Source organism: Bubalus kerabau, chromosome 6 (assembly GCF_029407905.1).
Source record: "Bubalus kerabau isolate K-KA32 ecotype Philippines breed swamp buffalo chromosome 6, PCC_UOA_SB_1v2, whole genome shotgun sequence".
Lineage (NCBI taxonomy): Eukaryota > Metazoa > Chordata > Mammalia > Artiodactyla > Bovidae > Bubalus > Bubalus kerabau.
The window spans coordinates 24929729-24954156 of NC_073629.1; the positions used below are offsets into that span (position 1 = coordinate 24929729).

At 39.9% G+C, this 24428-nt stretch overlaps 1 protein-coding gene across 4 annotated transcripts in view; it reads left to right on the forward strand.

The window, feature by feature from the left end:
- The window catches only part of WARS2 (tryptophanyl tRNA synthetase 2, mitochondrial), a 95831-nt gene that overhangs the window by 20984 nt on the left and 50419 nt on the right, over window positions 1–24428 (forward strand). For 3 of the 4 annotated variants that reach the window (XM_055584596.1, XM_055584592.1, XM_055584595.1), the window contains one exon: window positions 24024–24281. In XM_055584596.1, the coding sequence (XP_055440571.1) occupies window positions 24024–24281 (258 nt within the window). The remainder of the gene's footprint in view (window positions 1–24023; window positions 24282–24428) is intronic. The other variant, XM_055584593.1, reaches the window with a different exon arrangement.

A 24428-nucleotide genomic window follows, 5' to 3' on the forward strand; every position in this document is an offset into this window, starting at 1 on the left:
CAGTTGAGCAGCAATGTGAAGAAAGAGCCTGGCATACCACAGTGCTCAATATAAATTTGCTACTGTTGTTATTATTTGATGTACTTTAATACGAATGGATTTCATTATTTTCACTTCAACCAAATATTTAGCATTTTGAGCCCTTTATTATTCATTGAACATGAAAAAGATTTTGAGTTCTGCTAAAAGAATTTCAGGGATGCGCAAGTGGGAAAGATTGGAGCAAGGGCGGTCCTTCAGATCGCACTATTGCCCTGCTGGCTCTGAAGCTGCAGTGGAACACAGTGAGTTGGAGGAGCTGAGTGGCCCCATCGCTTATATGAAGTCCCTATAGCTATAGCTGGGGGCTTGTCCCGGGGCTCAGCGGGAAAGAATCTGCCTGCAATGCAGGAGTCACAGGTTCAGGCCCTTTGCTGGGAAGGACCCCTCGAGGACGAAATGGCAACCCACTCCAGTCTTCTTGCCTGGAAGATTCCATGGACAAAGGAGCCTGGCGGGCTATAGTCCATAGGGTTGCAAAGAGCCAGACACAGCTGAAGCAGCTTAGCATGCATGCTCAGCTCACTGGAAGATAAGCTCCAGAAATGCAGGGATTACATCTTTTCCTTCACCTTTGTTTTACCAGTGTCTAGAACTGAGCCTGATCTCAGCTCAGCCCCTCACAGACTCCTGTGATTTTTTTTTTTTATATATACTTATTTATTTGGCTGTGTTGGGTCCCAGCTGCAGCACTCAGGATCTTCCACTGCATGTGGGATCTTAGTTCCCTGACTTGGGATCAAACCCAAGTCCCCTGTATTGCAAGGGGATTCTTAACCACTGGACCACCAGGGAGTCCCTCTTTAAAAGATATTTATTTACTTTTGTCCTTTAAAAAAAATTTTATTTAGTGACATTATCTGTCTGGACCCCTTCTTAGTTTTAAAGAATCCCCTCTGTGTGAGCTTTGCTGGGTATGGTGGCCTATGAGAATTAAACTACTGTTTTATCATCAATTTAGCATGGGCCTGATACCCTAAAGTGTAGCTCTGATAAACTTGATTGGGCCAGAGACTCTTTACCTAAACCCAGACTCAAATGTTGGGATGTGAATTACCAGCAGCCTGAGATAGAGGGTGCAAGAGATCAACCTGACCTCTTAATAAGGGAAGAGGGGAGTCTAGGGAGCCTGGCTCCAGGCAGGCTCATAGGGATGGCAGAAAGGGCAGGATTCACCTGATAACAAACAGGACCCAGGCGTGGTCCTTGAAACTGATGAATTCAATAAGCCATTCTTTGACCCAAGTGGGGAGCAAGAGAAGGCGAAGAAGGGAGTCTCTTCCTTCAGTGAGCTTTATCTGTCATAGAAGAACAAAGGTAAAAACAGCTGCTGTGGCATAGGACCCCATTTAGCAAGTAAGAATGGAAAATCGGGAGCCAACAGACAAAATTGGAGATACCAGGTAGACAGAAATACAAGCAACACAGTGTAGTTTTGTGGAAATCAAGGAGAGGGTTTTGAAGTATGATAATAAAGAGTGTCAGTTGTTAGATTCAAAGAGGTCTTTGAGGAACAACCAGGCAGATGAGGCTGTTGGAGTGAAGGATTAAGGAACCATTATTGATTTAGAAAAGCTGTAGTAACTTGGTGGTTGAGAAACCAGTTTATGGGGAGTTAAGAGTGGTGGTGGCAAGTACAAGGTTCTCATGGTGATTTTGGGGAAGAGTAGAAAAGGAAGAAATAACTCCATATAGGGCTAGACCTCTTTCTGTACTTCTACACAATGGGAAAGAATGTAGAAAGAGGTAAGATTTAAGATGAGAGAAAGCAAAAGAAAACTTGATGGAGAAATATTCTTAAGAACACAAGAAGGTATAAAATCGGTAGCACCGTGGGAAACGATTAATCTTAGAGAGATTTTCCTCTCTAAAACAGAAGAGGAAAGAAGATGGTTATCTAATGGAAATATTTGGCAGTACAGAGTAGGGAAGCTGATGCTACATACTGAACTCAGTAAAAATGGACTAGAGTCATCTAATAAGAGGGGAGCTCCTGGGTCTTAAGTAGACTAGAGATTTTAAATTAGCTATAATTAAAATGGACCAGTGAATTGCTAGGCATGGCACAATAGTCATTGAGCTACAGAATTCTCAAGGGCAGGGATCAGGTATAGCTCTTGTATCCCCACTGATACAAGAACACAGTGTTTGTACCATGGTTAGTCCTCAATAAGTATTTGAATGGATGGGTGGAAGGATGGGTGGATGGATGGATAAACGGATGGGAAAAAGGAAAGAAGAAAGGAAGGGAGGAAGGAAGGAAGGAAAGCAGGTTGGTGGATGGTCTGTTACCTACATGTGCGTATTGAAAGTTTATTTTAATTGAATTAAACTATTCTTGACCCTAAATGAGGGCCTAGGTGAAATCAAGTATAGTCATTAGACTAAGCCCTTAACAGTTTGCAGTTTGGAAACAGGACTTAATATATGATACCTTTTGTCTAAACCCTCAGTTTTTGTTCACTTTCCTTAGGATGAGGGATGGCAGTGGTATTTTGGCAATGCTGGCGGATTGAGTCGTTAGATATAGCACACGTTATTCTGCCGCTTATAGCTTCTGGCCCAGGTTCAGAAATGTCATTTTGGGGCCCCTATTTGCAATTTCAGGGTCCCCCAAAGAACCTGTACCTTCCTGCTTTTGCCTCCTCATCTGAGTTACTAAATTCTGGTAACTTAGATAATTCAGATGTCCTTACTTAAAGCTGAATGACTGGCTTGTGTGTTAGCCTTGGAACCCATGTTAGGAATTCTGTATCAGATGTAATAAGTGAAGATCCAGATTTCAGATTTAATGGCTTGTTTTACAAGTAAAAAGTAAAAGATGTAAGGGAAAGGACGGCAAGGACAGACAGTGCTTGAAAAAGAAAAGGAAAAAGACTTCTAGTCTTTTATTTTTCTAAGAGAAGAAACTGGTGATGACACTCTCCTTTAGTCAGTAATTATAGTTGGAGCACCTGTGGTATACAGAAGCATGAGACTAGTAAAGTGTAACTTTTTCACTGGGAAGACTGTTTTATTATCCTTTATTTAAAAAATAGCATGGGCTTGTTTATATTTTAAATCAGTGAACTGATATTCCAAATCAGTTGTTTCCTAGTGAGGGGAAGTTGAAATAATTCTGATACTAAAAGATACATTCTGCTCAACTTGCCAGTTAATGTCAGGAGTTTGCTGTTTCATTACCACCAGGGACACCCGTAGGACCAAAGCATTTTCCTCCAGGTTGCTTTTGGTTGTTTGGAAATGTCACAGTGGAAGCCCTGGCCCCTTGAACCAGAGCAACAGCAGGTGAGCAAAGGAGGAACTGGATTTCAAAATATTTTGTTTTAAGAGGTTATTTGTTATGTTGAAGTCATCACACAACATCTGATGTTGATTTTGAGATTGTTAATGTATCCTTTTTAAGCATTCAGATTAAAAAACATAAACACATTTCCACTCAGTTTTCCCATAAATCCCATCCCCTCACTCAACTCAAAACATCCTGACCTGCAGTGTTCTGTTGTGCTTCTGCCCTTGCTGGATTAGGCGTGCTCCTGGGTTCCTTGGGGGCGGGGCAAGGGCGGGGGCCAGGGGGTTGGGGGTGGGAGCAGTGCACGCCTTGCTTGTCTTCCAGAAAAAGGAAATAGTGCTGTATTGTGTGGTAGACACACTCTACCTAAGGGCAGAACTAGTCAAAAGTCAAATTGAGTTTACACTACAAGCTCTTTGTATACTTGCAAATTGCAAATTGCCTTCTAACTGTACCTAGTTAAAATAAAATCAGGAAATTATCACATAAAATCCATCCTGAACCTTAAAGTAAGATTGCTTACGTTCTGAGCAGAGTTGAACAACTTTATCAAGGGTTCGTAAAAATAGTTTTTTCAGCACATTTTATTCTAATAGTGTGTTGTAGATTCAGCTAAGATTGAAATACAGGGACTTCCTTGGCAGTCCAGAGGTTAAGACTTCGCCTTCCAGTGCAGGGGGTGCAGGTTTGATTCCTGGTCAAGGAGTGAAGATCCCATATGCCCTGGGGTCAGAAAACAGAAACAAGAATGTAACAAATTAAAGAATCAAAAAAATCTTACAAAGATTGCCATACATTAAGAATTTGGAAAGGTGTTCTGATAGTTGTAGGTGCTGTTGATAAAAGATGCAAAGGTAACCCGGCAAAGGATAGTTTGAAAATGTCCTTCTAGTCTTGTGAACATCCTTCCCTCATTCTCTTCCCTGGGGATGCTGAGTAAGATAAGACCAGGCTTCCAGCTCCTGCACTGTGGAAGTGTCATACGGTTAGTATGCATTTCTACCTCACTTATGTACATATATTAAACCTCCGCTCTGTTGATGTTAAGAATGTTAAGAAACATGGATCTTGCCCATGAGAATGTCACTGGCTGGTGAGGGTAGCAGACTTGCTGGAAAAGTAAATTACAGCCCAATCAAATGCTGTACCAGAGGGAGAACAAAGCATTGTGGGTACTTAAAGGAGCAAGTAACCCAACCTAAACCTAGGGAAGCTGGGGAAGACTTCATAAATGTGGTGACAACTGAACTGAGTCTTAAAAGATAAACTGAAATTTGGCAGGTGAAAGGCACACCAGGCAGAGAGAAGTGAATGTGCAGAGGGTTCAATTTTGGAAAGAATATGGCTTCTTCAGGTAACTAAAAGAAGTAGACAATTCATGGAGTAAGGCAGTGAGGAAAAAAAAGGCTGAAAAAATACACTTAACTTCTTAAGTCTTCTTGAGTCTTCTTACCTCATCAGTGCTGGTGGGATAGGAGCCAGCAAAATTGCTAGAAACACAAGAGAACTTGCAAAATACTTTGTTATGTAATTCTTCTAATAGGTCATTGGGCTATTTATTCTCCAACAGTGCTTTTTAAAAAAAAATTGTCATCAAGATGGAAAATAAAAAAAGAAAATCATCTATATATTATACTTTGGTATAACTCAACTGATGACATTTCAATAGCATCATTTTTACACAGCTGGGGTTCTGCCTGTCCTCACAAAACAGCTTTGTTTTACTTGGTACATACGTTCCTCGCTCTTCATTATTTGATGGTTACGACACAAACATCTGCAGTTACTTTCAAAATAACTATGATTATTTAATAGTAATATAAAAAATAAGTTGGTGTTATTTTTCACAAAAATGTCCAAGAACTGAGGCAAGCGCTGGTGTCGTTTGTGGTACCAAGTATTTCATCATTAATCATTATTCAGTATATAGTAATTTGTCATCTAAGTAGTTGAAAAATAAGGTACTACTTTCAAGATGTACTTTCAAGCCATCTGATTGAAACTGTTGAAGATGGGAATATTCTGTTACTTACACTAATTATTTTACTAATATTTAGTCATAAAACAGAATTATGTGCAACAAAAAAAAATTTCCAGTTGAAGAGGAAAGGGTCTCAAAAATGCCAAGGGAAATTGTATTTAAAATCATTACAATTTGAATGTGAGTGCTGCTGTGTGGTGAAGTTGTTGAAAATTTTTCATTTTTGACTCAAAGTATGTTTATAAAAATAGAATATGCTCATACAGATACATAAACTATGTAAAAATAGTCAGATTTGGAAATTTATTGGAAAACAGTGTTTACTTCAAAAGGGACATGATAAATATTCATTGATGAATAAAGGGAGGTTTTTGGAATTGAAAATCAAACTAAAATATGAAGGAGAATAATTATTTTGGTTTCTATTTTACAACTTGATCAGCACCAAAATGCACAAATTCCAAATAAAGTAATTGGAATCAGAGAAATGAAACTATGATACTGCATTACTTTATAAATGAGATAAATGTTTCTTCAGCTTAGTCAATGATAAATGATGAGACAATTTAAAGCAGAATGAAAAAATGTCATCAATTTGTATAAACAATCAGAAAAAACAAGTCTCCCTTAATTAAAGAAATATTCTTGAATTTCATTAGGCACAATGAGACAACTGACTAAGGAATGCAGAGTTATTTTGTACATGTATACACACACAGTGAGTGCAAATCAGAACTATGACATTTCCATTAAACATAAATAGAAAATTGAATGTGGGGTGGTGAAGTTTTAGAGGAAGGGCTAAAAACTCAACTGTGAAAAATTCTAAGGTTTATTAACAAGAGTGGGGCTTCTCTGATGGCTCAGTGGTAAAGAATCTGCCTGCAATACAGGAGATGTGAGTTCGATTTCTGGGTCAGGAAGATTCTTCTGGAGAAGGAAACGGCTACTCACTCCAGTATTCTTGCCTGGGAAATCCCATGGACAGAGGAACCTGGCGGGCTACGGTCCATGCGGTTGCAGAAAAGTCAGACACGCATTAATAAGTTTAAAGAATTGGAAACTCTGAAATGACCTCTATGCTGACACTTCTTTGACAACAGAGCCTCTGGATCTGCATAAGTTGCCAGATTTTTCAAAACTTTTATATAAGAGGCTCAACAATGTGACAAGCAGGAAACTCTGGCATGCTGAAAATATGTTGGATTATTTGTTCTTCAGCATTATGGGCTATCATTGATAACTTCCTGAGATCTTTCAAATATAAAGAGGGATGGTGAATTAATGATCAGCTGACACTGGTTTCCAAATGTGAATTTTACCCTTCCCCCCCCCAAGTTTATTTCATATAAAGCTTTATAAGAATTCTTTCTAGGAAATTCCCTAGTGGTTCAATGGTTAGGGCTCCACATTTTCACTGCTGAAGCCCAGGTTCAACCCCCGGTTGGGGAACTAAGATCCCACAAGCCACATGGCACAGCCAAAAAAAAAAATCTTTCTAAAGAGCTTCAAAGAAAGATTATAGATGTGTTTTCTTAGTTTTTAAGAGAAATAGTTCACTGTTTATTATCTAAGAAAACCTGTATCTCAAAATGATTTGGGCTGAGGTCATTATGCCAAAAAATAATCTCTAAGGTTTCAAAGAAAAAAAAGCCCTTTCAGGGGAGAACAGCAGTGTTTCTTATTGTTATTCAGTCGCCAAGTCATGTCTGATTCTTTGCAACCCCATGAACTGTAGCACACCAGGCTTCCCTGTCCTTCACTATCTCCCTGAGTTTCCTCAAACTCACGTCCATTGAGTCAGTGATGCCATCTATCCATCTCATCCTCTTTTTCCTTTCTCCTCTTGCCCTCAATCTTTCCAGCATCAGGGTCTTTTCCAAAGAGTTGGCTGTTTGCATCAGGTGGCCAAAATATTGGAGCTCCAGCTTCAGCATCAGTCCTTCCAATGGATATTCAGGGTTGATTTCCTTTAGGATTGATTAGTTTGATCTCCTTGTTGTCCAAGGGACTCTCCAAAGTCTTCTCCAGCACCACAGTTCTAAAGCACCAAATCTTCAGCCCTCAGCCTTCTTTATAGCCCAACTCTCACATCCATACAAGACTACTGGGAAAACCATAGCTTTGACTATATGGACCTTTGTTTGCAACATGACGTCTCTACTTTTTTTACATGCTGTCTAGGTTTGTCATAGCTTTTCTTCAAATAGTACATATCATACTGCTTCATCAGAAGAGGTGCACAATCAATATTTTTTGGACCAGAGGAAATGGTATTTGCTAAGAGTAAGTTTACATTTTCTGAGTTATTATAGTGTGAGGAAATTTCAGATCTGCTGTTTAAATGGACAGAATAAATGGAGCAAAGCTAACTATATACAGTAATTTTGTAGAAGCAATGCAGATATGATCCTAGACCTTTGATTTTTCCCAAAACAAAGTAACAGCAACTCATTACATCCCTGTCATTGATCTTAGCTATTTGTTTATTTGATGTAGGCTGGATGGGATCACCAACTCAATGGACATGGGTTTGGGTAGACTGTGGGAGTTGGTGATGGACAGGGAGGCCTGGCGTGCTGTGATTCATGGGATCGCAAAGAGTCGGACACGACTGAGCGACTGAACTGAACTGAACTGAACCTAATAAAAATGCTTCCTGACCTCAGCACCACTACCTGCGTATGTGTGGTTGTGGTCTGGCCAGTCACGATAGCCAATGCAGAATGCTTGTGTTCTAGTCTGCCTGGCCCCAGCATGGGCTTGGGCAGCTCTGGAGAAGAAGCTCAGTGTCCTAACAGACTGGCCCTGAAAGACTCATCCTATTAGTTTACCACATTATCCAAGTGTATTATTCTTTAAGGCTGCGTTAACTGTGTCACAAACCAGATGGCTTAAAACAACAGAAATGTATCGTGTCACATGCCTGGTGGCTCAGAGTCTGAAATCAAGGTGTCAGCAGGGCCATGCTGTTCTGCAGGGGCTTTAGGGAAGAATCCTTCCTGGACTCTTTTCTAGATTCTGGTGACTTGTTGCAAACACGGGTGTTTCTTGACTAGCAGCTACATCACTGCCATCTCTGTCTCCTTTGGTGCATGACCTTTCCCCTCTGTATCTTTATGTGTTGTCTCCTCTCCTTATAAGGACAGTAGTCATTGGATTTATGTCCGACTCTGATCTGGTATGACCTCATCTTAGTTAATTACATCTGCAAAGACCCTACTTCCCTGTAAGGTCACATTCTGAAGTTCTAGATAGAATGAATTTGGTGGAGGGGCATACTCAACCCACTACACCCAGCAATGGAAATTCTCTAAATTTAATCTGACCTAGAATAATATCAGCTGGCATATAAATATTTTGTACATTTGGGTTTTAAATTATAGATCCTGAAGATTGCTCTTGTGGTTTTAATTGAATACAATATTGGCTCTGATGCTAAGGATGATTAATGAAAAATAGCATGTTATAAAATATTAACTATAAATCATTAACCTGAAGTTTCTAATGAGACTTCTCAGTTGCTTAATTAGGGTTCATTCAGGGAGCTACTTGCCCCTGCCAGGTCTGTTATCTGTATGTGTGTGAAGTCAGATTATGAAGGATTTTATACACTAACTTGAGGGGTTTAGACTTAACTCTGTAGAAAAGGACAAACCAGTGGAGAGTCACTTTTAAAAAGATAGTTCAGATAGTGATATGGTGGATATAGATGCTAGATAGAAGCCACTGAAACAGCACAGGTGAAGTGATTGGAGATTAGACTGTTGATGGAGAGGGAGTAGTGAAATTGTGTTGGAAACTGTCCCTGAAGATTTAGCAATTGGTTAGGTAATGTTAATAATAACAGCTGATTTTTTCCAGCTTAAGATATATTTGACATATTGTATGTTTAAGGTGAACAACAAGATGGTTTGTTACCCATATTATTGTGAAGTGGTTACTGCAATGAAGTTAGTTAACACATCCATCACCTCATGTAATTTTATGTATATAAATGCAGTGAGCACATTTAAGATCAGTCATTGCTAATATTTATTGAGTACTTTCTTTGTGCCAGGCACTTTCCTAAGCACTTTTTATTTACTCATATATTTAATTCTTATAATAACCCTATGAAGTAGTATTAATACCATTAAAATGTTGGTTCAGAGGAAGAAACTGAGTCACAAATATTGGGTCGGTTGGCCAAAAAAGTTCATTAGGGTTTTTCTATACACTGTTTCAGAAAAACCCAAATGAACTTTTTGGTCAACCCAATACTCACCAAAGATTACGTATCTAGCGATTGAAGGAGTCAGGATTTTAACCCACAGAATCTGGTGAAGGAAACGAAAGAATCTGGTGGCTGCTACCTTTGGGAGACTGAGTGGATGGTTCTGTCATTAGCCACGATTGAAAATACAGAAGAGCAGGTTTGTGGGCAGTTTACTGGAAGATTATGAGCCAGTAGATTTAATTTTGGATATCATATTAAGTTTGAAGAGCTGCTGGTGGGAAAGCCTAATGAATATACCTTGTAAATAGTTGATACTAAGTACTAGAAATAATATTTGGTATTTGAATTCATCTTTTCTCAAAAAGAGTACTGTGTTTTAGTACATACATTATGTAGCTGTGGTAAAACATGACAAATTGATGACACCGTCTCTCAGCTCTAAAAAACTAAATGAGTGCCTTCGTTGGGGCGAAAAGTCTTTGTGGGTATATTCCTATGTCCTCTTTACATGGTTAGGTAAGTAAATATCTTACCCAGAACTTTATGACATTTTTCAGCCAAACAGACAGAGGAAAGGAATTCATTCATTATGATTTGTACCCAGTGATCACAAGTGAATTTAATTCATTACAAACTCCCCTTATACCCTCACCCTTTGCTCCACACATTCCACCAAATACACCCCTGCCTTGCTGTAACCGCGGGGTATTCCAGTTCAAACCCAGCTGTTTATGGGAACTGCTTTTGTTGAAATCATTAAAGAAAGAAAGGCCTGTGAATTCTCCTTCCGAAGCACCGCCTGTTTTCTGTGTCATTTCAGTCTCATTAATCAGCGTGGCCGCAAGGTAGACGTTGCGCTGTGTATTTTACTGTCCCCAGCACAGCAGCTCCTGCGTCTCTGCCCCCAGGCCGACGCACTGGGGAGAAAGAGAGAGGGAAACCATCAATCTTGCCAGTTGCACATGTCAGCAGTGATTCCTTCCCCCTTCCTGTTGGCTGTCTCTCTCACCACCTGTGTTTAGAATTAGCACCGAAGCTGCTGCCCAGATGAATAAGAACCACTGTCCCTGTCACCTGCCCTGTACTGGCCACCACTTCTAAAGGAAAACAAGAAGTACACAGGGCGATTATCTTTACTGTGTGCAGTGCAAGAGAGAGAATCACACATCCCCACAGAAGTTCATTACATGAACATAAAATTACAGCAGATTTGAGGTTGTACAGTCTAGGAGGTAGCATCATTTATTGAAGCAGAGGGATAAAAGCAAATAATTTATTGAGTGCTTTGTTGTATTCTCATACACTCCTTCTGAAGTATCTACAGAGATTCTAGTCTCACAGGGAGGCTTGCTGATGGTTCCAGGAGTCCACTCTGTCCTGCAGTGGGTCCCTCCCCTTCATGTGTGTGCCCCAAGTCTCTGGACTAAGTGAAGCATGTATAGCTGAATTTGATCTGCTTCTGTTCAGGCCCTGACTCCACTATTTATTAGATATTCACTGCTCACTGAACCCCTCTGTGCCTCAGTTTCCTCACCTGTAAAACAGAGTTGATAATACTACCTACCTCATAAGGCTTTTTGTAAGGATTAAATGAGATAATGCATTCATAGCTCTTGCTAGAGTATTTGTACATAGTAAGCACACAACAAATATTAGCCATTATTATTATTAACCTCATTGTTCAGATTATCAAACTGAAGTTCAGAGAGATTAAAGAATTTGTACAAAGTGCTGGGATATGTAGAAGCAATTGAACCTGATACAGGACTGTCTGATCCCCAAAATCTGTTTTCTATTACATTATGTTGTTTCTGTTCTAGTTCCATCTTACAAATAACTTCATGTGTGAGCTTAATCAATCACTTCACTTTATTCATGTCTTTATTTCCCATTATGTAAAATGAAAATGATAATACCTGACATTTCTGTTGGTATGAGACTCTTGTAATTATATGTAAATTAATCATCATCAGGCCATATGCAGTAAAACCAGGCATTTATTTTTTTTAATTTGGCTACAAAAAATGTTCATGCCCTTAAAAAGAGTTAAATAAATACAAGAGTGTCAAAAAGGTAATCATTGCGTATTCCCACTCTTTGAGATAACCACTGTTAAGTTAAATGTGTATTCGCCTTCCTTGTCAAAGGCAATGTTACCCCACTCCAGTACTCTTGCTTGGAAAATCCCATGGACGGAGGAGCCTGTTAGGCTGCAGTCCATGGGGTCGCTAAGAGTCGGACACGACTGAGCGACTTCCCTTTCACTTTTCACTTTTATGCATTAGAGAAGGAAATGGCAACCCACTCCAGTGTTCTTGCCTGGAGAATCCCAGGGACGGGGGAGCCTGGTGGGATGCCGTCTATGGGGTTGCACAGAGTCGGACACGACTGAAGTGATTTATCATAGCATATAGAACCTCTGTGGGCTAAGCATTGTTCTCAGGCCTTGAGGAGGGTGCTATTATTACACCCATTTTACAGATGAGAAAGTTCGGTGACTTGCACAAGGAAACACAGCTAGTGTGTAGAGAGCTGGTATTGGATTTGGCCCTTTGACTCCAGAGTTGGGCTTCTTCACCTCCACTCTGTGCTCTTAGTACTTACATTCTTCTTATCCGTTGCATGGTACTCCATCATTTAAAAATAAAACTACTGTTTATTTAGTATGTTCCCTAATGGACATTTAGTTGCTTGTAGTCATTTTGTCATTACTCATATAGGGAATGCCAGGTAGACTTACATTCTAATATGAGTATTTCTGTAGGGCACATTTCTGTATGTTGGATGCGTATATGCATGCTAAATCACTTCAGTCATGTCCAACTCTTAGTGACCCTATGGACTGAAGCCCGCCAGGCTCCTCTGCCCGTGGGATTCTCTAGGAAGGAATACTGGAGTGGGTTGCCATGCCCTCCTCCAGGGGATCTTCCCGATCCAGGGATCAAACCCGTTACTCTTGTGTCTCCTGCATTAGCAGGTGTGTTCTTTACCACTAGTGCCACCTGGGAAGCCCTACTGTTGGATGGTTGGGTGAAAATATTTAAACACTTAAAAATTTGACCTCCATCAATGATCAGGTAACTTCTGGAGAGCTTACTCCCTGCCAGGCACTAAGCACTTTACACTAATAAACTCATCACTAATAAAGTCATCTACCCTGTGAGTCTGGTATATTATTATCCCATTTTGTAGGTGTTTAAGACCGTATCAGTAATAGAGCCAGGACTTAGCCCAGGCAGTGTGGTGCTAAAGCCTACTGCTTAACCATGATAAATAAACAGACAAGTTATCACGGTCCTCATATTTTACTGCTTGAGTTTGTCATTTTTCTAACTTATTCTAAAGTTAACAGAATGAGCCAACAGAAGGGTCTGAACTGAAACAAATACTGTTCAAACAACCCTGGGAATTGTATCAGTCTACAGGTTGGATGATGAGAAAGGGAGCCATGGGTCCTGCAAAATAAGACTTCTTTCACCTAGTAGTATTTAGGATAGTCAAAGAGTTTTTTTGGTGAAATATTTTTATACCAAGAAAATAACTTCAGAATTTTTTTTTCTCTGTTTGTAGTATTGTGTGTATGTGTGTGCTCAGCTGCTCAGTTGTGTCCACCTCTTTGCGATCCCATGGACTGAAGTCTGCCAGGCTCCTCTGTCCGTGGAATTCTCCAGGCAAAAATACTGGAGTGGGTAGCCATTTCCTTCTCCAGGGGATCTTACTGACCCTGGGATCAAACTTGGGTCTCCTGCATTGCAGGCAGATTCTTTACTGTCTGAGTCACTAGGGAACCCTGCAAGATATTCATGCTGTCTCTCAAAGTTTCAGAACACCGAGGTCATGGAGTTCCTTCATTTGTTGGATATAAAAATTTCTGGCATCTTGGTTTCACTTATCCAAGGCCACCAGTGGTTAGTTCAGGTTTTCCTCAACTGACTGAGCTGACCATGAAACCCAGCTACAACTGCCTGAGTTTTGAATTCAGACTCTGTAGGGGTTAGAGGAAGTTAGAGAATTTTTCACACAGGGAAATAGGTAGAAAAGAGCATTCTATACAGTGATAATTTTGTATTCTATCCATTACAATTCTGATATCAAAATCTTAGTGGGATTATTTTCTTGTCAATGTCTGGGCTATACGTGCTTCTTGAATCCCTCCTTGCTAAGTCACTTGAGTCGTGTCTGACTCTTTATGACCCTATGGACTGTAGCCCGCCAGGCTCCTCTGTCCATGGGATGCTCCAGACAAGAATACTGGAGTGGGTTGTCGTGCCCTCCTCCAGGGGATCCGACCCAGGGATTGAACCCGCATCTCATGTCTCCTGCATTGGCAGGTGGGTTCTTTACCACAAGTGCCAGCTGGGAAGCTTCTTGAATCCTGAGCCATAAGGATTTATGAGACTGGGCGTTATCAAGTAAGTTTACCTAATGGTGGAAGGTAGTGTGCTCACTTGGTCTTTTCTCACCAATGTAGGGACTCTAGCCACACCTTCATAATCTGTTGACCATAATTTGCTGAACTTCTGCCTGAAGCCAAAGGGATCCTTGACTGTGGATTAATGCATAAATGCTCAGGGATTTTATTACCTTGAAATGTAGATTATAAGCAAGTGAACTTTTCACATTTTTGTAGTCCATTTGTATGCTCATGTGTGTGTATGTGTTTGTTTATGTGTGTGTATTTCTATGTTTCCAATCAGGTTGGCAGTTTTGGAGAGTAATTATGTAGTAGTTGGCTAGGAATAGTGGTTTTTCAATCTTGGACACACATTAGAATCACCCAGGGAACTTTTAAAAATTCCCTATGCTCATGCCAAATCTCAAACTGATTAAATCAAAATCTCTGAGGATGGGACCCAGGCACTGGTATTTTTCAAATCTTCCAGGTGATCACTGTGTAGACAAGACTGAGAACTGGTAGCTTAAAAAGGTATCTTCTGTCTTTTATTCAAATGTTTTCATTTGTACCTCATTTTATGTAGTTGAAGTGAATTTTAAGACTACATATGAGTGCCCCCAAAGCCCCTCTCAAATGAGGGCATCAGAGTCACCTGGAAGGCTTGTCAAAGCACAGCTTGCATAACTCTTTAAGTTTTCTCCTGGAATAAGCCCACCTTTGGTAGGTCTGGATTGGAGCCCAGGTATCTGCATTCCTAAAAGGTCCCTATTCAGGTGATATTGCAGGTACAGAGACATAGGGTGGGAACCTCTGCTCCAGCGCCTGCCTTCCACCTTCTGAACTTTCTTCTCAACAGTGGCAGCCAGGGCAGCCACCTCCAGGACAGACCATATACGCACAATATCAGTGTTAGGTAAGCTGCTAATGCTGAAGGAAGCTCCCACATGTTGCTCCACCTCCAGTTCAGTTCAGTTCAGTCGCTCAGTTGTGTCCAACTCTTTGTCACCCCATGGGCTGCAGCATGCCAGGCCTCCCTGTCCATTGCCAACTCCCGGAGTTTACTCAAATTTATGTCCATTGAGTCAGTGATGCCATCCAACCATTTCATCCTCTGTCGTCCCCTCCACCTCCAAATAATCGTAAATCTAATCTCAAAAGTCTGTATGCAAGTACAGCCTGCCCTTCCTACCAGATTGCTCCTCTTAAGTGCTTTCTGCTCTGAAGTCAGAGCCACCACTGGGTAGGTAGTTCTTGGGTGTCCCAAAATAGAACTTGGATTTCACTTTCCCACAGAAACAATTTTATGAATGGTGTTTAGGTGCAGCTGAAATACTGTTGTTAAAAACCATCCTTCAGGAGTACTGTGGGTTCAATGAGGCTTCCAGGGGCTGCCTCCCAGGAGTTTAACTGCCTTTGAAAGAATTGAGTTTCTGAGTTTCAGAAAACCAGTTTTCAAACATGAACATAATTTGTTTAGGAACTACCTATAACTGGAACATTCGGTTCATTCTGTGTGTAGTTATTTTGCCCTTTACATGGAGCCAGAGTCAGGGGTAGGAGTGGGAGATTTGTCATTTATTCCACTAACACTTAGTAGATGCTCACAATGTGCCTGGCGCTGCTATGTACTAGGGATATAAAGATGAAAAAGACAGCCCCAGCCCTGGAGAGCTCATATTCTAGGTGGGAAAATATTTACTAAGCAAATAAGAAAATATTTACCAAGTTACCAGGCTGATATGTGCAATAATGAAGAGCTGATGAAAGAAGGATCTGTTCTGCTTGGAGAGAGTGACTGTGTGTGTGTGTGTGTTTGGTAGGGAGAAGGTATATTTAGCAAGTTTAAAATGAGGGAAAGATTGTTTGGCCTTGAAGACTATGGAGGGGTTCTCCAGGCAGAGACGAGGACGAAGGATATCCAGGCTGAGGGAAGAGTCTGAGGGCAGAGGGGAACGAGCAATACAAGAGTGGCAAGTAACCAGGTCAACTCCTCATGGAAGATAATGGAGGACGACGGGGAAAGGGATTAGTGGTCACATAATGTCCGAGCCTTACCCCAGAGGAAGAAAGGAAAAGATGTATACATACAGCTAAGTCTGTGTATGTGGTATTTACATTTTTGTCCCAGCCTTTTTTGTGTGAAAACTCTCTTTTCTGTATATTTTCTGTTACCCTGAGGAGGAATATTTTTTTCAACAACATATTAATATTTCGAAAATATACTGAATCAAGCTGTTTGCAAACCTGTGCTCTAGGAAGCTCCTCATGAGGCTGGCTGGGGTGAAGGCAGAAGAGCCCACCGGGGCTTCTTCACTGACTCTACTGTTGTCTATACACCAAGCTTTTCTTTGGACTTTTCTACATGTTGGGCATATCTAGTAAGAATATTACATTTGAAAATGAGACTCGGGTTCTATCCCTGGGTCAGGAAGATCCCCTGAAGGAGGAAATGGCAACCCACTTCAGTATTCTTGCCTGGAAAATCCCATGGATGGAAGAGCCTGGTGGGCTACAGTCCATAGGGTCACAAAGAATTGAACATGGCCAAGCATACACGCATAAGCCTGTATTTTACCAAAAAAGGCAATGATAAAAAAAAAAAATTCTTGTATCTTTCTAGGCAATGATTTCTCTAACACTTTGAGATCAATGTTCAAATTTTCTTATGGGGAAAAACTAATATTTTCTTAAGCATTTCAGATCATTCTTTATACTTAAAAATTTTTAGTATTCTTGATCTCTTGCCTGTATTTACTGTTCTATTCAATGTAAAAATAAATTATGTAGTGGTGGTTAAGATGTTTATGTCAAGAATTTGACCCTGGCTCATTTGGTTTAGGAAGCAGTATTATTGTTAGAAATTAAAAGTGTTTCTCACTACATATCATGTTATAATTATTTATGTTGTGTTTAGATAATATATTTGAGTCACTCTTCCAATAAAAACTAAAAGGACTTGCCAGATTATTCCATACCTACATAGAAGCTTTGCATTTCAACATAGCTTAGCTTCCCTTGGGTGACAGTGCATTCTCTCCTAGGAGCCAGAGTCCCTAGATTTTATGTTTCATCATCTGATGGGGAGACATTGACTGAGGTACTATTCACTGATGTGTAAGAAAGAAAACAGAAAAGAAAGGCGTGAGGAAAATAAGCCCAAAGATATGCTGAGCTACAAAAGAAACAGCTGCAGGAGAAAAGAATGTGATAAATATGAATACAAAAGCATCAGGTGGTCTGGTGAGCCTAGCTCTGGAGGTCTGGATTCTGGTCCCAGCTGTGCCACCAGCGGTTACCTGGGCCTCTCAGGAAACATCTCCTTCCCTTTCTGAGAAGCACACCTTCCCTTTTGGAGAAGCATGTGTGTGGAGAGGGGAGCTGTGGGTGGGAGTGAAGGTAGTTAAAGTTCAGGCCAACCTTGAAGTCAAGAAGTTCTAACCTGGACGCAGACCAGTGAGAAGGTGGGCGAGTCCAGTTCTGAGAGCTGAGATTCAGATCTGACCACCTGCCTGTGATCTTGTGCAGGTTACTTAACCTTCCAGTGTCCTTCCTGGAAAGTAAGGCCAGTAATTCCTGCCTCTGTCACATGCAGTGAAGCCCATGCAAGTGCCAGGGAATCTTTCTGATTGCTCGAGTCCAGCACAAGAATGAAAAATACATCTGTGAAAGCATTCTGCTGTGTGATGGAAGGACAGCACAGTGCGTGGGGTGGGAGACAGATGCACAGCTCTTAAAATTTGGAGGTGGCTTAAAAAAGCTTATAGAAAACGGTTTTAAAAACTCAAGTTTATTCCTTTCAAACTGCTTCCCTGGCCTAACAATATGTGGTAAGTGCTTCTCGTCTGTGCCCTTATGGAACTCGCAGTCTAATGGATTAGTCACTCCTCTTTTTATCTTTTTGATAATGATTTTTTCCTACAGGTTTAATTGCTGGCCTACATATTCCTTCTGGTTTGAAGGTGACAAGACCTGCTTTCTCTTATATTGAATTAATATTTACTATATTGATTCCCAGGTCTGAGCATCTGGTTTCATTTCTAAGCAGAAACGAACCCTTTTTTTTTTTTTTTTTCCTTCCCGATTGGTGCTGAGTCAGCATTTTCTCACCAGACTCCTGGCTCTCTGTGCTTCTGAAAGAAAGCGCTGACTGTGGCAGAACAATGCTGAGCCGTGGCCAAAGAAAGCTTCAGAGAAGCACCTGGATCCTCCCAGCCAGGATGGAAGTGCTATTTTTCTATGCTGGGTCTCCTATGTTTCAGCTCTTAAATCACTAGTTGATGGTAGAGACATTTTCAAGGAAGTGTTGAAAATTATATGCAAGGGGCCTAGATATACGTGATAGGGTGATATACATGATAGAATTGAGAATCCCTAGCAGAGAGCTCCTTAAGCTGTGTTTTTTATTTAGCAGAGTAAAGACGTACAAAAAGAGATTTGTAACCTAATTAGTTGATAATGCTGATTCCTTTCTAATCACAGTCTGTGATAACATGCTTTTCATGGAACCAGGTAGACACGATGGTTGTTCCACCAAGTTTTTGGTCTACCATTGACTATAGTTAAAACAGGTATGATGCATACACAATTGATGCCCCAGCTGGACACAAGCAGGACTTTGTAATAAGAATCTTGAAATCTAGTCAAAGTCTTTGGTTGCCACCTCCATACCAAAGTTGAAAGTGTTTCTAAGCTTTTAGGCAGGCTTTTTTGGATGTATATTATGCACTTGGGAATAAAATCAGAAGCTCTCTTTAGTTGATTAGAAAAATTATCTTTTGCTATAATTAGCAGCTTGGGATTTTTCAACTGCTTTTGGATGCAATCACTGAAGTTATGATAATTACAAATTTGGAATGTGCTCAGTCCCTTATAACAGGAATGATTTGAGCTACATCTGTCAGATTGATAAATTTGTTCTCCCTCTGATTCAAATTCAAACTCCCATCCTCTTTTCTGGAATATATCAAATCTCAGCGCTGAAGCTACCCATTGGTGATACTAATTCTGTTACAAAATGAGCCAAGGCCTGCATTGACTGTAAGTGGCCTTTGTTAAAGAAATACATCTGAAATAAAAATGAAGACCTATTTTGTAAAACGGACCTTCTTTTTAGTCTCTGTGTTGATGCTCCAGCCTGCCTGAGGAGTGAATGCCTGTGGGCTGGTCTTGAAGCTGTTTTCTTTGTGGTTTGCCTCCCATCCACTGGGAAGCCCATGCTCCTTTCATTTTCATTCTTTTCCAGCTCTCCTGCTTTTGAACACAGAACCCCCATCCTCCCACCACCCAAACGCCACATTCCAGCCCCATGATTTCATGGTACCAGGCGTATCTCCCCTGCCATGCCGTCAGGCTGCCTGCTGACTCTTGCAGGGGGAACAGACGGGAACATAAACTCACCACCGAAGAGCAAGACACTCTCTGTATATTTTTAAGGCCAGGAATCCAGTTCTCATTTAGAGCCTGTATTTTCTTAATAGCTCCTTGAAAATTGAACAAACCATTTCTTGTTGCTCTTACTTCTTGATAACATCATTCCCTCTGCCTGGATATATAGAATCACAGAAACTAGAGAATGAAAAAGATGTATTAGATCATGTCTAGTTCGTTCCCACTGGTCACAATTCTTTTTTTCCCACAGTCTGTCCTCTAGTGCTTTTCTCTTCTAGTTTTCTCAAGAATTAGTGTCTCCATTTGTCCTGGGGGATAATTCCTGAACATGGAGGAATTTGTGTGGAAATATTCTTTTTTTTTCCCCAGCTTGATAGTCCTGGTCCTTACAATCTTTTATATGACCATAAACAGTCCCTTTCATCCTAGTTCAAGCATTTCTGGATGGTATTTTTTTTTTCTTTCCATTTATAAAGTTCAGAGCTTGTTTTTCTGCTTTGCATTGTCTCTTCATCAATCAGTCCCTAAAGCCCATTAATCATTTTTAACCTCACTGAAAGCTCCTTTACTTATTCCCATATCAGGAACCCAGGGCTTACTATGGTCCTAAGGTACTAGAGAAAGCCTCACTGATAGGTACTTATTCTGTGCTAACTCTCTCTCTCCCTTTCTTTTCTTTCTCCCCTTCTTCCTCTCCAGCCCCCACCTCTGTCCCTCAGCCTCAGTTCTCATCTACCAACTATTTTTAAAATAATGTCTCTAAATTATGATTTCAGGAGTTAGTCATTGAGGGCGTCGTGTATGTGTGTGTGTGTGTGTGTGTACATGTGTATGATTCTAAGTGCAAATCATATTTGTTCTCGGTTACTTAAAAGGTATTTTTCATATTCTCAGAGCCACAAATCTTTTAGGTCTCCTGAGTGCTTGGATCAAGCACAATTCTGGATTGTGGAACTATGATGTAGCATTCTATTTTATAGCTGTCATCTGAAGAATAAAGAGGAAAATAAGCAGATATGGGGAAAATAGACTGTATTTGTAGGATTTTAAATTCTAGGGAATAGGAAAAGGCAAAATTTAAGTAGTCTTAGCACTCACATATCTGAAGTAGATTAGCTCTTAGGAGCTAATATTATATATAAAGTCTGTGGTAAATGTTACATTCTTTTTTAAAAAATTACAGCTTTGTTGATATATATCAACAAATAAATTGTAAGATATTTAAAGTGCACATATACCTTGGTAATCTGATATATATTGTGCAAAGATCCCCCTTTGTGATAATCTGGAGGAGTGGGATGGGGTGGGAGATGGGAAGGAGGCTCATGAGGGAGGGGACGTATGTATAGCTATGGCTGATCCATGTTGATATATGGCAGAAACCAACACAATATTATAATTATTCTTCAAGTAAAAGTAAATAAATTAAGGAAAAAAAGATCCCCCATCAAGCTCATTATTACCACAACCAACACCTTACATATTTGTGTGTATGAGAGGGAGAACATTTAAGTTCTACTCGGTTAGGAAATTTCAATTATACAACACAGTGTTATCAACTATAGTCATCATGTTCTGCATTAATTCTCTTTTGCTATATGGTTTTCAAGGTTGGAGGACCCAGTATTATAAAGATGTTGGTTCTCCCCAAAGCAATCTATGGACTCAATGTAATCCTAATCAAAAATCCCAACAGGTTTTTTTTCTCTTGGAACTTGACAAGATGACTCTAAAATGCATTGAGAAGTGTAAAAGACCAAGGGTGAGTTGGATACTACTGAAGAATAAGGCAGAAAGACTTGCTCCACCAGGTCCCAAGACTTATTAAAAAGACAACTGTAATAGTGTGGAAATAGACAAAGGGACCGGTGAACCAATGAGACCGAATAGAAAGACCAGGTACAGACTCAGACATATAGAGATATTTGATTTATGCTGAAGTGGAATTCTACAGCAGTGGGGAAAGACAATCTTTGCAATAAATGGTGCTAGAATAATTAGGTATCCACATAGGGAAAAATTAAAAGGAGAGAAAATAAAGCAGATGCTTGTCTCACACCATATGTAGAAATCTCCAAATTGATACAGGCTTAAATGTGAAAGATAAAACCTTAAAGCATGCACATACATACATGTTTTATATATGTATACACATATCTTCATAAACTTGGAATTTTGGAAGATTTGTTCTATGACATAAAAATCTGTAATCAAGATTACATATTTGGTAAAATTAGGAACATCTCTTTTATCAAAAGATAACAAAAAAGCAAATAGCCACAAAAGGAGAGAATATATTGGCCACACATGTAACTAACAAAATAGTAGGATCCAGACTATACAAAAATTCTTAAATCAATAAAAACATTTTCCAACTTCAGAAAAATAGGCAAAATAACCTGAATAGGCTCTCCACAGGGGAGAGCAATATGGTTCTTAAAATAGCAATAACCATAAGAGTTCTCAGCTTCTCTAATAAATAATCAAAGAAATGCAATTAAACTGTAATGAGATTCTACCTTATATCACCAGTTAGCTAAAATTAAAACTACTGGCAAAGTGTTGGTGAGGGTGTGGACCAACAGGAATTGGTGGTAGAAGCTGCACACTTAGGGACAGTTCAGCACACTGTAGTACAATTGAAAATACATATGCATACCTTGAAGAACTGACTCACTAGAAAAGACCCTTGATGCTGGGAAAGATTGAAGGCGGGAGGAGAAGGGGATGACAGAGGATGAGATGGTTGGATGGCATCACTGACTCGATGGACATGAGTTTGAGCAAGCTCCAGGAGGTGGTGATGGACAGGGAAGCCTGGCGTGCTGCAGTCCATGGGGTCGCAAAAAGAGTCCAACACAACTGAGCGACTGAACTGAACTGAATGCATACCTTGAATTGAAGTGAAGTGAAAGTCGCTCAGTCGTGTCTGACTCTTTGTGACCCCGTGGACTATAGAGTCCATGGAATTCTCCAGGCCAGGATACTGGAGTTGGGTAGCCTTTCCCTTCTCCAGGGGATCTTCCCAATCCAGGGATCGAACCCAGGTCTCCTGCACTGCAGACAGATTCTTTACTGGCTAAGCCATATGACCCAGCAGTTCACCTCCTAACTATGTATACTAGAGAAACGTGTACACAAGTAAACATAAGAATATTCTTTTTCACCCATAACTTTTTTTTTTTTGGTGACAGAGAAGTTGCAAAATAATACAATGAATGTAAAACGTGTGAATAGTTGGTGGCTAAGCAAAACATGATAGCCAGTGGAAGGAGCATACATGAGCTCTGAAGTCAGTGATACTTGGCTTGAAATTGCAGTCTCATGTATGAGTTGTGTGACCATGGTCAATATCTTAATATCTCTGAACCTCAGTTTTCTCGTCTGCAAATTGGAGGTAATTATATGCCTACCATATTGTGTATTATAAGGGATAAATGCATTAATGCATATAAAGCATTGAGCATAAATACCAGCAACATAGTAGTTGTCCAGTAAATTGCAGCTATCATTAGTAATATTTTTAGTATTGTTAAAAATGATAAGGATGCATTGTATTTTTTCAGAGCCTTTTAGTTATAGCACATTTATTGATATACATTCATTTTTGGTTTTTCACTATAGAATGCAAAATGATTAAAAGGAAACATGACATTTTTTCACTCTGTGTTAGGGACAGAAAATATATTTTGAAAAAAATTTGCAGGGGAATTCCCTGGCAGTCCAATGGTTAGGACTCCATGCTTCCACCACAGGGGGCACAGGTTCAATCCCTGGTTGGGGAACTAAGATCCCACAAGCCACATGGTATGGCAAAAAAATTTTTTTTGCATTCATAGTCTTTCAAATACAGAGGCACATTTTTTTCCCCACTTCTATTATGGCTTCAATAACAGCAAATTAGGTCAGTGGGAAAGCATGTCAAAAATGATTTTATAATTTAAAAATTATGCAAAATTAAAAACTTCTTTTGAAGAAATAAAAAAAAAACAAGTATGATTTTATCAAAAGTCAAAGGAAACCAAAACGTGAAAATGTTAAATAACTTTATCAAGAAGTAATATCAGAAATGAAGTATAGGTTTCCTAAATTTTAACCCAAGATTCTGCACATTGAATTATATCAGCAATTATTTTTAAAGAAAACTGAATTAAGTAGTAGTAACCTTTAGCCCTAATGCTGTGGCCTTCATTGCCTTACCTGCACAATGAGTGAATCATGTCATAACAAACCCTTGGAGCGCCTTTAACCTACAGTGAAATTTCACTTCTATGTCTGAAGTCTTTGTAATGACCACCAGAACCACAGTCATCTTTTGCTCTTGGGCATTCCGGCCTGTACCCCACTATTTATCTTTCCAAACAGGTTATGACTGTGTTGTCATGTTGTATTGTTCCTTTTATTTCCATAAGCATATCTTCTATCTCCAATTAGATTGGAGATGCAGACCTTTCCTTACATGCCTTTGCATTTGTAAGGTTTTGGGTGCAAAAAGAAAAAAATATATATTACCATCTTCTGTCCCCTAATAGCACCTAACATAGTGTTTGCACCAAGTAGGAACAAAATAAATGCATAAGGATGATGAGTGTCAGATTTCATTAAAAAAAAAAAAAAATAGGGGTAGCCATCATAGCTGTGGTACCATGGGCATCAGATTCATGGATTCTGCTTCAAAAGCAATTTTGTTTGTTCTCCTTTGTTCTAGAAAGATGCCGTGAAGCGAATATTCTCGGGCATTCAGCCTACAGGAATCCCCCACCTCGGCAACTATCTGGGAGCCATTGAGAGCTGGGTGAGGTTACAGGACGAGCACGACTCTGTGCTGTACAGTATTGTTGACCTGCATTCCATCACTGTCCCCCAGGACCCAACCATCCTCCGGCAGAGCATCTTGGACATGACTGCTGCCCTTCTCGCTTGTGGCATCAACCCAGAGAAGAGCATCCTTTTCCAGCAATCTCAGGTCAGCTTCTCAGATTAGAACTGAGAAAACTTTTATTTTCAGATTATTTGAGGAAAAAATTCAATGGTTTATATAGCTCCTGTTTGTGATTTTTTTTTTTTTTTGACCGTTCAAAGGTGACTTCATCAAATGTAACTGTTTCATTTT